Source organism: Strix aluco, chromosome 3 (genome assembly GCF_031877795.1).
Source record: "Strix aluco isolate bStrAlu1 chromosome 3, bStrAlu1.hap1, whole genome shotgun sequence".
NCBI classification, from domain to species: Eukaryota; Metazoa; Chordata; class Aves; order Strigiformes; family Strigidae; genus Strix; species Strix aluco.
Window position 1 is genome coordinate 81,841,873 of NC_133933.1, and position 12,316 is coordinate 81,854,188.

General features: G+C 42.8%; 1 protein-coding gene across 2 annotated transcripts in view; it reads left to right on the top strand.

Moving 5' to 3' along the window:
* Window positions 1-865: 865 nt before the first annotated feature.
* SEC63 (SEC63 homolog, protein translocation regulator) overlaps window positions 866-12,316 on the top strand; it is a 65,140-nt gene continuing 53,689 nt past the window's right edge. Inside the window, exon 1 of one of the 2 annotated variants that reach the window (XM_074819397.1) lies at window positions 866-1,204. In XM_074819397.1, coding sequence (XP_074675498.1) covers window positions 1,081-1,204 — 124 coding nt within the window. In that variant the 5' untranslated portion in view covers window positions 866-1,080. The remainder of the gene's footprint in view (window positions 1,205-12,316) is intronic. The other variant, XM_074819396.1, reaches the window with a different exon arrangement.

Genomic DNA, 12,316 nt, shown 5'->3' on the forward strand with positions numbered 1-12,316 from the left:
ATCCTCTTGCAGAGTATGATAATTCCTGGAACTAAATTCAGAATTAGACACATTTTAAGTGTTTGCCCACACATGGCTGTCAGGGTCCACCCTCCAAATCCCGAGGGCTTCCTATGTCTGAACGACTTTCCTAATCCAGGTTCTTACACATTTTAAGAACACTGTGCCTTCTGGTCCCTTATTTACCCCCTGAAGGTTGCTTCCCGTCCAAGTTCTTACACATTTTAAGAACACTGTGCCTTCTGGTCCCTTATTTACTCCCTGAATGCTGCTTCCCGGCTTCTACCTTCATCCCCTCCCCCTCTCGTAGCCTTCCCCCCTCCCGTCCCCGTCGCAGACCTCTCTGCCCCGTGGCCAGCGCAAAGCCCCGCCGCCCCGCAGAGCAGATCCCAGCTTCGCCCGCGCTGGGGCTAAGACCAGCACCGCCCCCACAAGCTCCTCTGCGCGCCGCCCAGCGCCCCTCGCGCCCTCCCCGGCCTCAAGGCCCCAGCAATTCCCGGGGACACCTATTTCGCGTGGGGATGGGGGCAGGGGACACCAGGAGGCGGCCGGGGCGCTACCCCGGGGCAGGGGCGCCATCTTGTGGGGAAGATGCTGCGGCCCGGGGGCAAGGCGGGGGCCAGCACCGCGCTCCCCGCAGGCCATCGCTTTGGGCCACCCGCCCGCGGGAGCCGGGCGGGGTCACGGCGCCCCTCGGGACGGGGACGGGGACGGGGACGGGGACGGGGACGGGACCGCCCGCCGCCCTACTCCCGCCCCGCCTCTCCTCAGGCGGCTCGCACGGCGGAAGGTGAAGGGTGGGGCTTTCGGCGAGCCAATCAGCGGCCGGGCGGCGGTAAGGGGGTGTGCGCGCGCGCGCCGCCCGTGACGCCACAATGGCTATGGTGGCTGCACAGTGACACGTCTCCTTCCGCGGCGGCGCCCGGGAGGGGGAGCGCCCGTTCTCGCGGGATCCCGGAGCAGCAGGCTCGGCCCCGCGCGAGCCGGGACGGCGAGACTGGGCCGCCAGCGGGGACGCCAGCGGCGGAGGCGGTCGGTCGGTCGGTCGGTCGGTGCGGCGCTGAGCTGAGCTAAGCGGCCATGGCGGGGCAGCAGTTCCAGTACGACGACAGCGGCAACACGTTCTTCTACTTCCTCACTAGCTTCGTGGGGCTTATCGTCATCCCCGCCACCTACTACCTGTGGCCGCGGGACCAGCACGCCGGTAAGCGGCCCTGACCCGGGCCCGGCCTGCGCCTCCGCCTGCCGCCACGGGCGTCCCCTCCCCCCTTCGGCGGCGGCGGCGGCGCGCGCCCCCCGCGCGCCCCCGCAGAGCGGGGCCGGGCCGGGCCTGCCCCCGGGCCGGGCCGTACCGGGCCCGCAGCGGCGCCGCTCCGCCCCGCCCCGCCTGGGGTGCTCGGCCGGCCCTGCGGGGAGCACGGCGGAGCGAGAGCCCGGGGGCTGCCGCTTCTGGAGGGCAGCGGGCTGGTGGTGTAGTCGCCGTCAGCCATTTAGCGGTGCCCGGGGCAGACGGCGAACGGGAAGGTCCGAGCCCGCCTCCCCGAAAGAGCGGTCTGCTCCGCGCCTCTGCTCCTGCAGAGTCATTGCAGCGCCCGGGTCTGATGCTTTGCTTTGTTTTGGTTTGGTTCTTCTTGTCTTCCCGGGGTGTTTCAGGGCGAATGACCTAAATTTTCATCGTGGGAAAAGAAAAAATATTGAGTTGAGGCCAAAGAGGAAAAGTTACCAGGTTCTGCTTTTATATGCCGTAAGGTCACAGGGAGTGTGAAAATGGGGCTTTAATTTTTCCCCATGGCAAGTCACGGTTTAAATGTTCGAAGTGCTAGATTTCTGCCCCTCGGGATGATGTTTTGTGGCCCCAAGCAGTGTTAGAAAGTTTTTCTGAATACTTTTAAATTTCATTTTCACTGTCATTTTGCTCTTTGTCTTTCCTTCATCCATCTAGTCTCAGAAGGAGAAGGCATTTTGGTATATAGGCTGCACAGGAATACATTTTTAACTACAGTTTTGAGATGAAAAAGGCTGTAGAAATTGTGTTTAAACGCAGGATACTAACTGCTCAGTAGAACAGGGATGCCTGATGCTGATTCCCATTGCTGAAGCTACTGACCTTTTAAGAACACTTGTGCTTTGCAGTCTGAGAAGAATCCCTTTTGTTCACTGCATCTTTTTATGTTCAATATCTGGTGGTTATTTAGTGGTTTTGTATGCCATCTTAAATGGCTTGTGTGGTTCTGTTTAACTTAGTTTGATATGTAAAAGAAATACTCAGCAATGAAATCTTACTCCTATACCTTCTAGCAAGGAGAAAGTAGAAAAAAAGAACAAATGTTCTTTTGGTGCTAAATCATAGCTGTTTACGATCTTGGTTGCTGACAAACATGCCTGTGGCTTCTGACAGGGCACTGGCTAGAGAACCTCTTTGGAGGATTGATCTCTGCCCTCCAGTTACTTACTACCTGTTGTATGGCTGAGGAGTTAGTTCTTTCTGTTGGAAAGAAACGCTTCTCTGCCTTGTCTTTCTGTGTCCTGACTGTTGCAAGAGGGAGGCGTTACTGTTGCTGAAGACATTTTGTAATCTTTGGGTTGTTTTTAAGGAGCGGGGGATCAGAGAGAGAAGATCACTTTACTTCTCTAACCTTTCTCCAAAACTCAAGATTTTTGTTTTATTTTTGCTCTGGTGAAGGGTGGGAGGCAGTGGGGGAGAAAATCGCTCTTTCTCTTGAATAATGTTTTACTTCCTCCGTAGTTCTTAGCAGCTGCTTCTTGGGAAAACTGGTGTGACTTAATTGAGATGCTGTGCAGAATGGTACGGCCAGCAGTGATACCCAGTGCTCTTAACTTCAGTGTTGAGGGACTGACAGAAGCAGGAAAGGCTGTAGAAAGGCTGTCAAAATTGGAAACGCTTTACTAGCCTTATATTTGATCTTCAGATAGTCTTACAGAATGGCAGAAAATGAAAACCTAACTTAGGAATATGACTATATGGATTGTACCCAGTTTCCAAATAGGCCTGCCATTAAACATTACTCACTTCTCTCCCTCTAGCCAGCCTTGTCAAGTGTGTGGAGGGCCTGCTGCATATTGTTCTGCAATTAGTGCTAGATTCTTACAAAGCTGTATCAAGCCATTCTTTCTAAAACAGAAGGTAAATTTTATCACGCTGTTGGTACAAAAATGAGTCAACCAAGGAGAAATTGCCAGCCATGGCAATGAATGGAAATGAAAGAATGATTGTCATAATTGTCTTAATGGATTTTAAAATGTTGAGTATAGCCCAATCTTTAGCATATGGTTTAATAGTGTGCCTGCAGTCTCCTGGTTGAGTTCTGTTCAGCAGGCTCTTTTTGACTGAAGAGTTGAGGTGTTGTGCAGATCCCATTCAGGACTATGGGAGCTCTCCCATGTTTCTTTGTGGTGGTCTAGTTTTTTAAGTGTATGGCTCTTGTGTGACTCGTTTCCAGCAAAATCATCTGAATAGTCTTCACACAACTTTGTATGTATTCAGATGTACCTGTTCCAGCATTTGAACTGGGTTTCAGGAATAAATTAAAACCTTGTGATGATGCAAAGTACGGATTGTTTAGCCATGACTTCTTGTTTTCAGAATAGTTCACTCAAAACCACCAAACCAAAACACATGTGTGTGATTTCGGAAGCTAAGAGATGACCTGTATCTTAAGAAGAGAAATTTTCCAGCACTGCTAGCTTCTGATTCCTGTAATGAGCAGGAATATCTAGACTTTGATAAGAGATGTTTATTTTGATACTGATTTAGAGCAGGTTTTCCAACCAGTGAGGCACAGTGCAGGGCCAAACAGGATCTGTCAAGACCTCTGCTCTCTTTCTGTAGGACCAACTAACGTTTTTGTTCTGGAATTGTGTTTTGTCCTACCTGTGCTAGAGAGTCCAGCGTAGCCATTGTGGCTCTGGGTAGAGTTGGTGAGGTACAGGTGGACTAGCTAGCTGTTTCAGCCTGCTGGGAGTGAGAAGACTGGATCAGAGTGAACTTTTGAAGCAGATCGCGTGCCTGTTCTCCTCACTTCAAAGACCCTTTTGCAGTGTGAACTAGAGCACCCAAAAGACACAGAGCAGATTCCTTTTTTGGTAAAAACTAGCTTGGAAGATGAGCTTCAGCCACATTGTTTTGTGAGAGCGGACTAGAGCTAGTCTGAAGCAAGAGTGGAATGCTTATAGCAGGGAGGGCGAGCCTTTGGTGCCCGCAGTTTCCTTCTACAAATGTACTGCCATGGATTGCTGGTACTTGATACAGTGGAGAGCGCAAGCAGAAGGAGAGAAGCAAGATTGCAAAACATTCAGGGCTCTCTGCAGGTGAGGTTTAGCACCAAAAATCTGGGATATAAAACATCGGTGTTTGTTTTTGCTGTAGTGAAGATTGGAAAGTAACAATATATCTATACTGTTTTACTACTTAGAAAAAACTCAAATGTGTTACCTAACATCAGATTTCTAGCAGGGTAGTTTTTTGTCAAGCCACTAAAATTTTCCCCCCCTTTTTTTTTAAATAGGCTTTTGAAAGGTCTTTTCAATACTACTGTCCTGAAGAACAGCATGATTTAACTTGTTGTCTCTCAAGTTGTGAGTAAAATTTGAGCTGCTTTTATTTCTTGGGTGTCCAAACCTGCTTTCTCCAGGCATCCTGAAGGAGCCCATATGAAGTATTGTTACAGCCTGCAGCAGGGATCAATATATTTGGGAGGGTTTTGCTGTGGTGTGGTAACCAACCTGTGAACTGTCCTATAATTTCATTACCTCAGCTTCGGTAAACCAAGCAAACAGGTAATTGACTTTGTAAAACGAATTTGTCCCAATGACTTTATCTCCTTGGTGTTCACTGTAGAGCTAATAAGGCTCTTGTAAAAGCTTAATTGTTCAGCTTTATGTCTTGGGCTGCAGTTTCATATCTGCTTCAATGAAGCAGTGCTCTAACAGAGCAAGTCTTGTACTTCTCCCCCTCCCTTGTACCAAATGGAGCACCTGAGCAGTGTGAGGGACTGGAAGAAGAAATTCCTTAGAGCTAAAACTAATTTTTGGTGGGTTTTTTTGTGTGTTACTTTTAATGTGTATTTGTTTCTGGGTAGGGTTCAGTTTGTGGATGTCTGGGATGGTGCAGGATGTGACTGAGCTGGGAGGAAAGACTGATGCTTTCAGTGGTGGTGATGGTGAAACTGCCATGTTGTTTATCCTTGACTTGTATCTTTAAAACGTGTGTATGTGTGTTATTAAAAAAAACCCCTCATACTTTTTGTGGATTACTGGTGTTTTGGGTAAATATTGGTATAACATAATTACTGTGAGGAAGACTATTGCAAGGACTGTTCTTGATTTGGAACAAAAAATATGATTGCTGAAAAGTTACTCTGATGTGGATTAATTTCTTAACTAAAAAGTATTTTCTGAAATGAGAATTTTTAAGTTGTTTTTTTAAAAAAAAGTTAATTGTAAGAGTTGAGGAAAAGGTGTTTGTTCTCAGCCATTAGGGATGGATATGTACCCATGAAAGTATCTTCCTGTTGTTGGACTTGCTTTGAACCAGTTTCAGTGTAGGCTTGTGTGGATTAAACATCAGCATCTAGAAAGGAAATGGAGAGCAAGAAGTGAGTTAATTTAGCTGGTTAATATGCCAGTTGTTGCACAATGCTGATGTGTGTGCTGAAGTTTTTGTACTTCTTGACTTAAACCTGTGCTGCTGATTTGAGACACATAATTAGAAAGCTGTGCTGAAACAGGTGGTCATAGATTGTGATATGCTTTGTAGTTAAGCACATGTATCTGTGAAAGCTTGTCATTTTGTCCAATTTTTGAGTTGATTTAGGTCTACATTAAATAAATTATCCTGTTTTAGGGAACTGGGTATTCATGTTACAAAGCTGCTGGAAAGAATAAAAGTGTCTATCCTGAGTCTTTTACGGTAACTTGAACAAAACAAGATGTTGAAAACAGTTCAAAAACCCCAAAGAATAATAGCTGTGAATGCAGGGATAACATTAATGAAAGTTTTTTTTCTTGCAGTCTCTTCTCTGAGAGAAAAGAGGCTGTAGGATCTATTCTGCTTGGAACATAAATCTTCCTTCTTGAAGTGTAAGAACAGAAAAACCTACTGTAGGAATGGAAAAAAAAAAGAAAAAAGATGAGCTGCTGCATTTTTGTATCTAGCAAAAACTATTCATACGAAATGGATAAAAGCTGTTCAGTTTATTTTCATTGTGATAGAAATCCATGTAAAGTGTGTGGTGGGTTTTTTTTGTTGTTATCGGTTCCCACCACTCCCCCCAGCTATATGTTGTCCTTTTGCTCACTAAGCTTTTCCCCCTACACCCTCCTTTATCAAATGTTTCTGAGATGTAGATAAAATTTTCTTGAAGAACACTAGGCTAACAGAAAGAAAAACTTAAAAGAAAAAAATCTGGTTAAAGGAGGCAGTTCCCTGCTGATCTGTGATGATTCTATGCCACTAGGAAGTAGCATAGGCAGTTTGAGAACACCCGTTCTGGTCCAGCCTTTTTGCATTGAGACTGGGCAAAGTACAGAAATAGTTAAAAAATATAGCTTACTAGGTGACAATTAAAAGGGAGAATAGAATATAATGGTGGTAATTAATACTACTTTGTTACTTTTTCACTGTATTGCTATTTTGAAGCAGTAGTGTTTTTTGCATACTACTATAGATAGGGAGTACTTGGCACCCATGTTCAAAACCTTGAATAGAAGTCCTGAGAAAGTCCTTCTGTAAAGGTTTGCTGTATTAGGAACTGTATTTCTATGTATATCTGCCCACTATACTGGATATCCTTATGTAGTAGTGTAAATAGGAAGGCTTCTTTAATTTTTTTTGTGCATTTTTCATCTGTAGATCTTGAGGCTGTCTTAAGAGATCTGTATTAATCCTCTGCTTTAAGGTGGAAGTAGAGGAACTGAGGCTATAAGTTTACTTGGCTCCTTAAGGACAAACAGTGAGTCTGCAACTTGGATGTGACTCAAGCCAATGTAGGGAACGCAGGCAGCATTTCTTCTGTTTTATCTGTAGTGGAGTGATGAGCACTTGTACCTTACAGCAGCTGGTGAAGAGGAAGGGCGTCTTGGTACTACCTAATACTGCTGCTCCCACTCTGGGATAAAATTCTTCTGTGCTGCTTCTAATCCTCTGGTGAGATAAGATTGGTTGGAGTGGGTTAACTGTGACCCTTGTCCTTGCTGACAGCTCATTGAAATCTCATTAACCTTACCTCAAAAGTATTTCACAGCATTTTGGTATTTGGTAGTACAGGATAAAAGTACAGGATGCTGTTAAAGGACAGGATAAAAGGACAGGATAAAAACACAGGATGCCATGCTCATTGCTAATGCTAATGTGGTGGATGAGCATGGGTGTGAAAACTTGATATCTGTGAATATAAGCATTTTGTGCCCATATGTGCAAGTGCTTATCCTTTCCTGTTAATACAATCTTTGAGCATTGTGTCAGGAAGTGAGAGGAGAGTCGGTGAAACTGTTACGCATTTAAGGACTGTTATTATATCTAAATTGATTTTTTTTGAGGTATTGAGAGATTGAGTGTACTATGGTTAACTTAAACCATTTCAAGTTCAGAAAAATACAGCTTACTAGGTGACTATTAAAAGGAAGAATAGACTATAATGGTGATACTTAATACTATTTTGTTAATTTTTACTATATTGCTGTTTTGAAGCAGTAGGGTTTTTTTGCAGAAACATTTGAAGGAAGGGCAAACATCATGAGATGTCATTAGTAATGCCTAGCAATTATCCCTAAAAATACTTTTCGAAACAAAGCATTTGGACAGAGTTATCCAAACTGCTCTATTATTTGGAAAAAAGGCATGTCTTTTCATGGATCTTTTTTGTTAAGTATTGTAATCTTATTATAAGCATTGTAGCCTCCTAGCAGTAAAATAAAATTAATAATCCTGTGTTAGAGATTAGTTGAGTGGCTTCAAGACTGTCCAGAACACTTAATTCTGAAAAGCTTTTTGTTGCAAGATAAAGATCAAGCTATTACAAGAACTTCATCTCTCATTACATGTACATGAAAATAAAGCTGTTTCTGTTTTTAAAAAATTCAACCTTTGTTATGGAAGCTTATTAAAACAGCATTGTGAAAGTTTTATTATATACCTTGTTGTTAATTTTCTACTTGCTGCAAGGATATTTTGACTACTCATGTAGAGGACATTGAACTACCAAGATGTACAGGCTACATACTAGAGAATTCAAGTTAGTGCTATTTAACCTGATATATTCAAGGTTAAAGTGTGATGGTTCAGTTGTGGTTTCGTGAGCAGCTAAACCATTCTTGCAGGAGGAGCAGGAATTTGAGAGAGGATCAAGGTAAATGACAAGGAATGAGATCAACAGCAATTCCAAAGTGAGGATTTTGGGGTGGGTTTTTTTTGGGGGTGACTTTTTTTTCTTCAAATTCATACCTGTGAAGAAGGGTGCAGATCTGCAGCAATTTAAACAAGTCTAGAGTGGGGCTGCTGCTGTGTCATTTCACCCTGCGGTGCTGCCTTCTCCCACTGAGGGATTTTTTATAGTCTTTTCCCTCACTTGACACACGTGTGCCTCCATTTTATGGTGAGGGAGGTTGTGCTGGCTGGTCCATAGCAAGAGTAGGGAGAAGCCCAAAATAGGTACTTCATTTCTTTCCTGAGCAGAAAGATTTGTGTCTGCATCAGTTTTTAAATAAGTGTACAATTGAGAAGAGTGAAGAGGCGTTTTCAGATTTTCGCTTAATATTTCCCTTGTACAGAAAATTACTTATAAGCATTCTAAATATACGTCTGCTGGAGGTGATGCATTTTAGATTCAAAAGATGCCTTTTCCTTGTTTGGCTTGTTGAACTGTTTGAAACTAGGATATTTGCTAGCATTGTGACTTCTACAAAAGCTTACCAATAAAGTTTGAAATACCATTGGGTTTTTTTTTCAGAAACAAAAGCTGTGTCAGGTCAAATGTCGTCTTTACATGATATTACAAAAGTGTATACCTTAGGGAATAACAGGACAAGCATAAATGGTGCTTCCTTTGCATACTCTCCCAGTTTCCAGTGGTTTTCAGTTCAATTACTCTTTCAGCATAGCGTTCATATCATCCTATGGCAAGGAGTTCACCCGCTCTGCTGCCCACACTGCAAATAATTGCCTTTGTTTTGCATCTGCTTCTGATTTTATTTGACAATCCTTATTTGCTCTACTGAAAGAGGCAGTAAACATTCAATCCTGGCTGTCACTTAGGTTTTTTACAGCCTTCTGTTACCTCTCCTTGCACTTTTCTCTCTCCTAGATGAAAGATGTGCAGCTTATATTTCGGACATAAATCTTCTCATATGTTTGGCCCTTGTTCACCTTAATTGAATGTTTTCTAGTTGCCGTCTTTGAAAGGTGGGGACTAGGACTGTGCATCATACTCAAGGTTGTACATACCTTAAGCTTATGTGGTGGAATAACGTTCTCTTCCTTTCCTCACAGGAATGCTTTAAACATCTGGTTTGCTTTTTAAACGAATATGCATTCAGCTGAGGTTTTTGTGGAACAGTTTCTCACACCACCGAGATCACATTCCTGAGAAGTAATGGTCAGCCCCAAGGTCATCCTTACATATATAAAATTAGAATAGCCCCTATTGGTCTTTACATTTTCATACCCTGAATTCCTTGTGCCATTCTGTAGTCCACTTACTTGATCTTTACAATTCTTCAGGAAGCACTTGCTACCCAGAATAAGTTAATACTGTCCAGAAGCTTTATTTTACTGATCGCCCCTTTACCCAGGTTGCTACTTGGTGAAATGTGAGTATCATAGTTCCAGCAGCGATTCCTGCAGAACTCCTGGTGATTTCCTTCTGCTGTGAGAATTGGCCATTCACTCTGTCTTCTAGTCACATTTATTTTTGCAATAGTTAAATGGTTGTCATGAAAGACTTTTAAGGGGAACCTTTCAAAAGCCTTTTGAAAACCACAGACTATCAGTAGGACCTCTTCTTCCATACATTTACTTCCTTTAGAGGACTCAAGTTTGTAAAGTTCAATTTCCCTTTACAAAAGTCCCACTGATGATAAATGAATGTACGGCACTTACCCCTGTGTCCACTAATTCTGTCCTTTATTATAGTTTCTTCAAGGTGTGCATCAGAACAATACTGAATACAGGCATTTTTAGTGATTGGTGGTACGCTAAGTGACTGTTGTATACATTTGTTTTGGACTGAATGTGTTCTGGTTTCCTCCCCACACCAAATTGATAAAATAAAGCTAATAATCAAGGATGTGTAAGTCTTGGAGCCCAGCGCTGTTACTGATTTCATGTAAACGTCCGTTCTCAAGTGGGTCAAGAGGAGGGCCATGAGGATGACCAGGGGGCTGGAAGACAGGCTGAGAGAGCTGGGGTTGTTCAGCCTGGAAAAGAGAAGGCTCCAGGGAGACCTTATAGCAGCCTTCCAGTACTTCAGGGGGGCCTACAGGAAAGATGGGGAGAGACTCTTTATCAGGGAGTGTAGGGATAGGAGAGGGGTAATGGTTTTAAACTGAAAGAGGTAAGATTTAGATTAGATATAAGGAAGAAATTTCTTACTGTGAGGGTGGTGAGACATGGAACAGGCTTCCCAGAGAAGTGGTGGATGTCCCCTCCCTGGAAGTGTTCAAGGCCAGGTTGGATGAGGCTTTGAGCAACCTGGTCTAGTGGAAGGTGTCCCTGCCCATGGCAGGGGAGTTGGAACTAGGTGATCTTTAAGGTCCCTTCCAACCCAAACCGTTCTATGGTTAAAATTGTTAGCCTTGACTCATGTGGGTGTCATTCCATGTTAAAATGGCCAGTTTTCTATTCAGATTCCATTGCAGTTTTGTTGATGTACTCGTAGGTCCAGCCCTACTATAAAGTTGATAATTTAGGTGATGTAGCTTGAAAGTTAGTATAGTTAGTCCCACTGAAAGTTTTGTCAGCACAAATGAGACTGTATACTAATAGGAAGAAGGACTTGATTAGGACTAATGTAATGTGAAACTGTGCCCTGAGACCAGCAAGGCTGACTGTAAACAGAAGGTCCAAGTAAGTAAAGTCTGAAAAGAAATTAACTTTCAAGATGTTGAATCATCTTGTGTTACTATTTATTAAAGTCATTAGAAACAAAAGCTGTCTTTTGGTCAGCAAATGTGTGGAACAGTGTGTAAATGAAAAGTTAGGTTACTTTTTGTCCTTTTCTGCTTAATCTAGTTGCTGCAAAACATGCTCTAGGAAAGGAGATCCTTGCTATTAAGGTCTTTCACAGGACTTTCTGTAGTTTATGAAATGCTTGGAGTTTTAATAGTTAACAACAACATGTTACTCAAAACACCTGATGTTTTCTATCTAGTAAATATTCATGGAAATATTAAAAAAACATCTATTTGAAAACAACTAGGGTCAGATTATTCAGCTATAAACATTTTAGCAAGAGGCTGACTTGGACATGACATCTTTATGGATAAACTTGGGGTAATGAGGGCAATTCTTACAATAATAGACATTAAAATTAGAAAGCATCTATTCAGATCATTTAGTTCTTTACTGATATGGTCAGCTCAAAGTCCTGAAACATGCTTTTCAGTGTTTTTGTTTTTTAAAGTAATCTTAACTAAACAGTAGTGGTCATGTGAAGGCTTTTGGATTTAAGCAGCTGCATTTTAGAATGCTTTTAAATCAATTCTGTTTGCTCCATGCCTCATAATTTGGGGTTTTATACTAGAAGTCAATCCTATTATAACAAGGTTTGAAATGATTTAGTACTTCAGAGGAGATGCTGACTTTGAGTTTCTGTGAGTTTGAATCCTGCCTCTTAGTTGCTGGGGAAGATGGATTACTGCTTTAAAACATCATTATCAGTGTTTGTCAGTGGCTGCTTCTAGAAGTAAGTGTAGGGTTTTTCCTATCCTGTGATTTTTAAATTATTCCTGGATACCATACTATATCCATATGGAATCTACTTTACAAGAATTATCAAGGAAAACGTCAATAGAGTTCAGCAAAAATGGTGCAGTAAGTCAATAGGGTAGTGTTTTCATACTTGTGTTCATCACCTGTTATCCGAGAAATGGTTCTGTCTTTAAAAAAGTAAATTTGTTCAGAGAGCTCCGGTTCAAGACCTCAGTAAATAAATTGTCTATAAAATTGCTTAATTTCTGTATTGTTGAAGTAGGAAAAAGTCAGCTTTTGCATATGTATGTGTATACATTGCATATGTGTACACATACACATAGCTGTTGAAAGGAAACAGGAACCTATTTAATACACAATTTAGAAGATTAA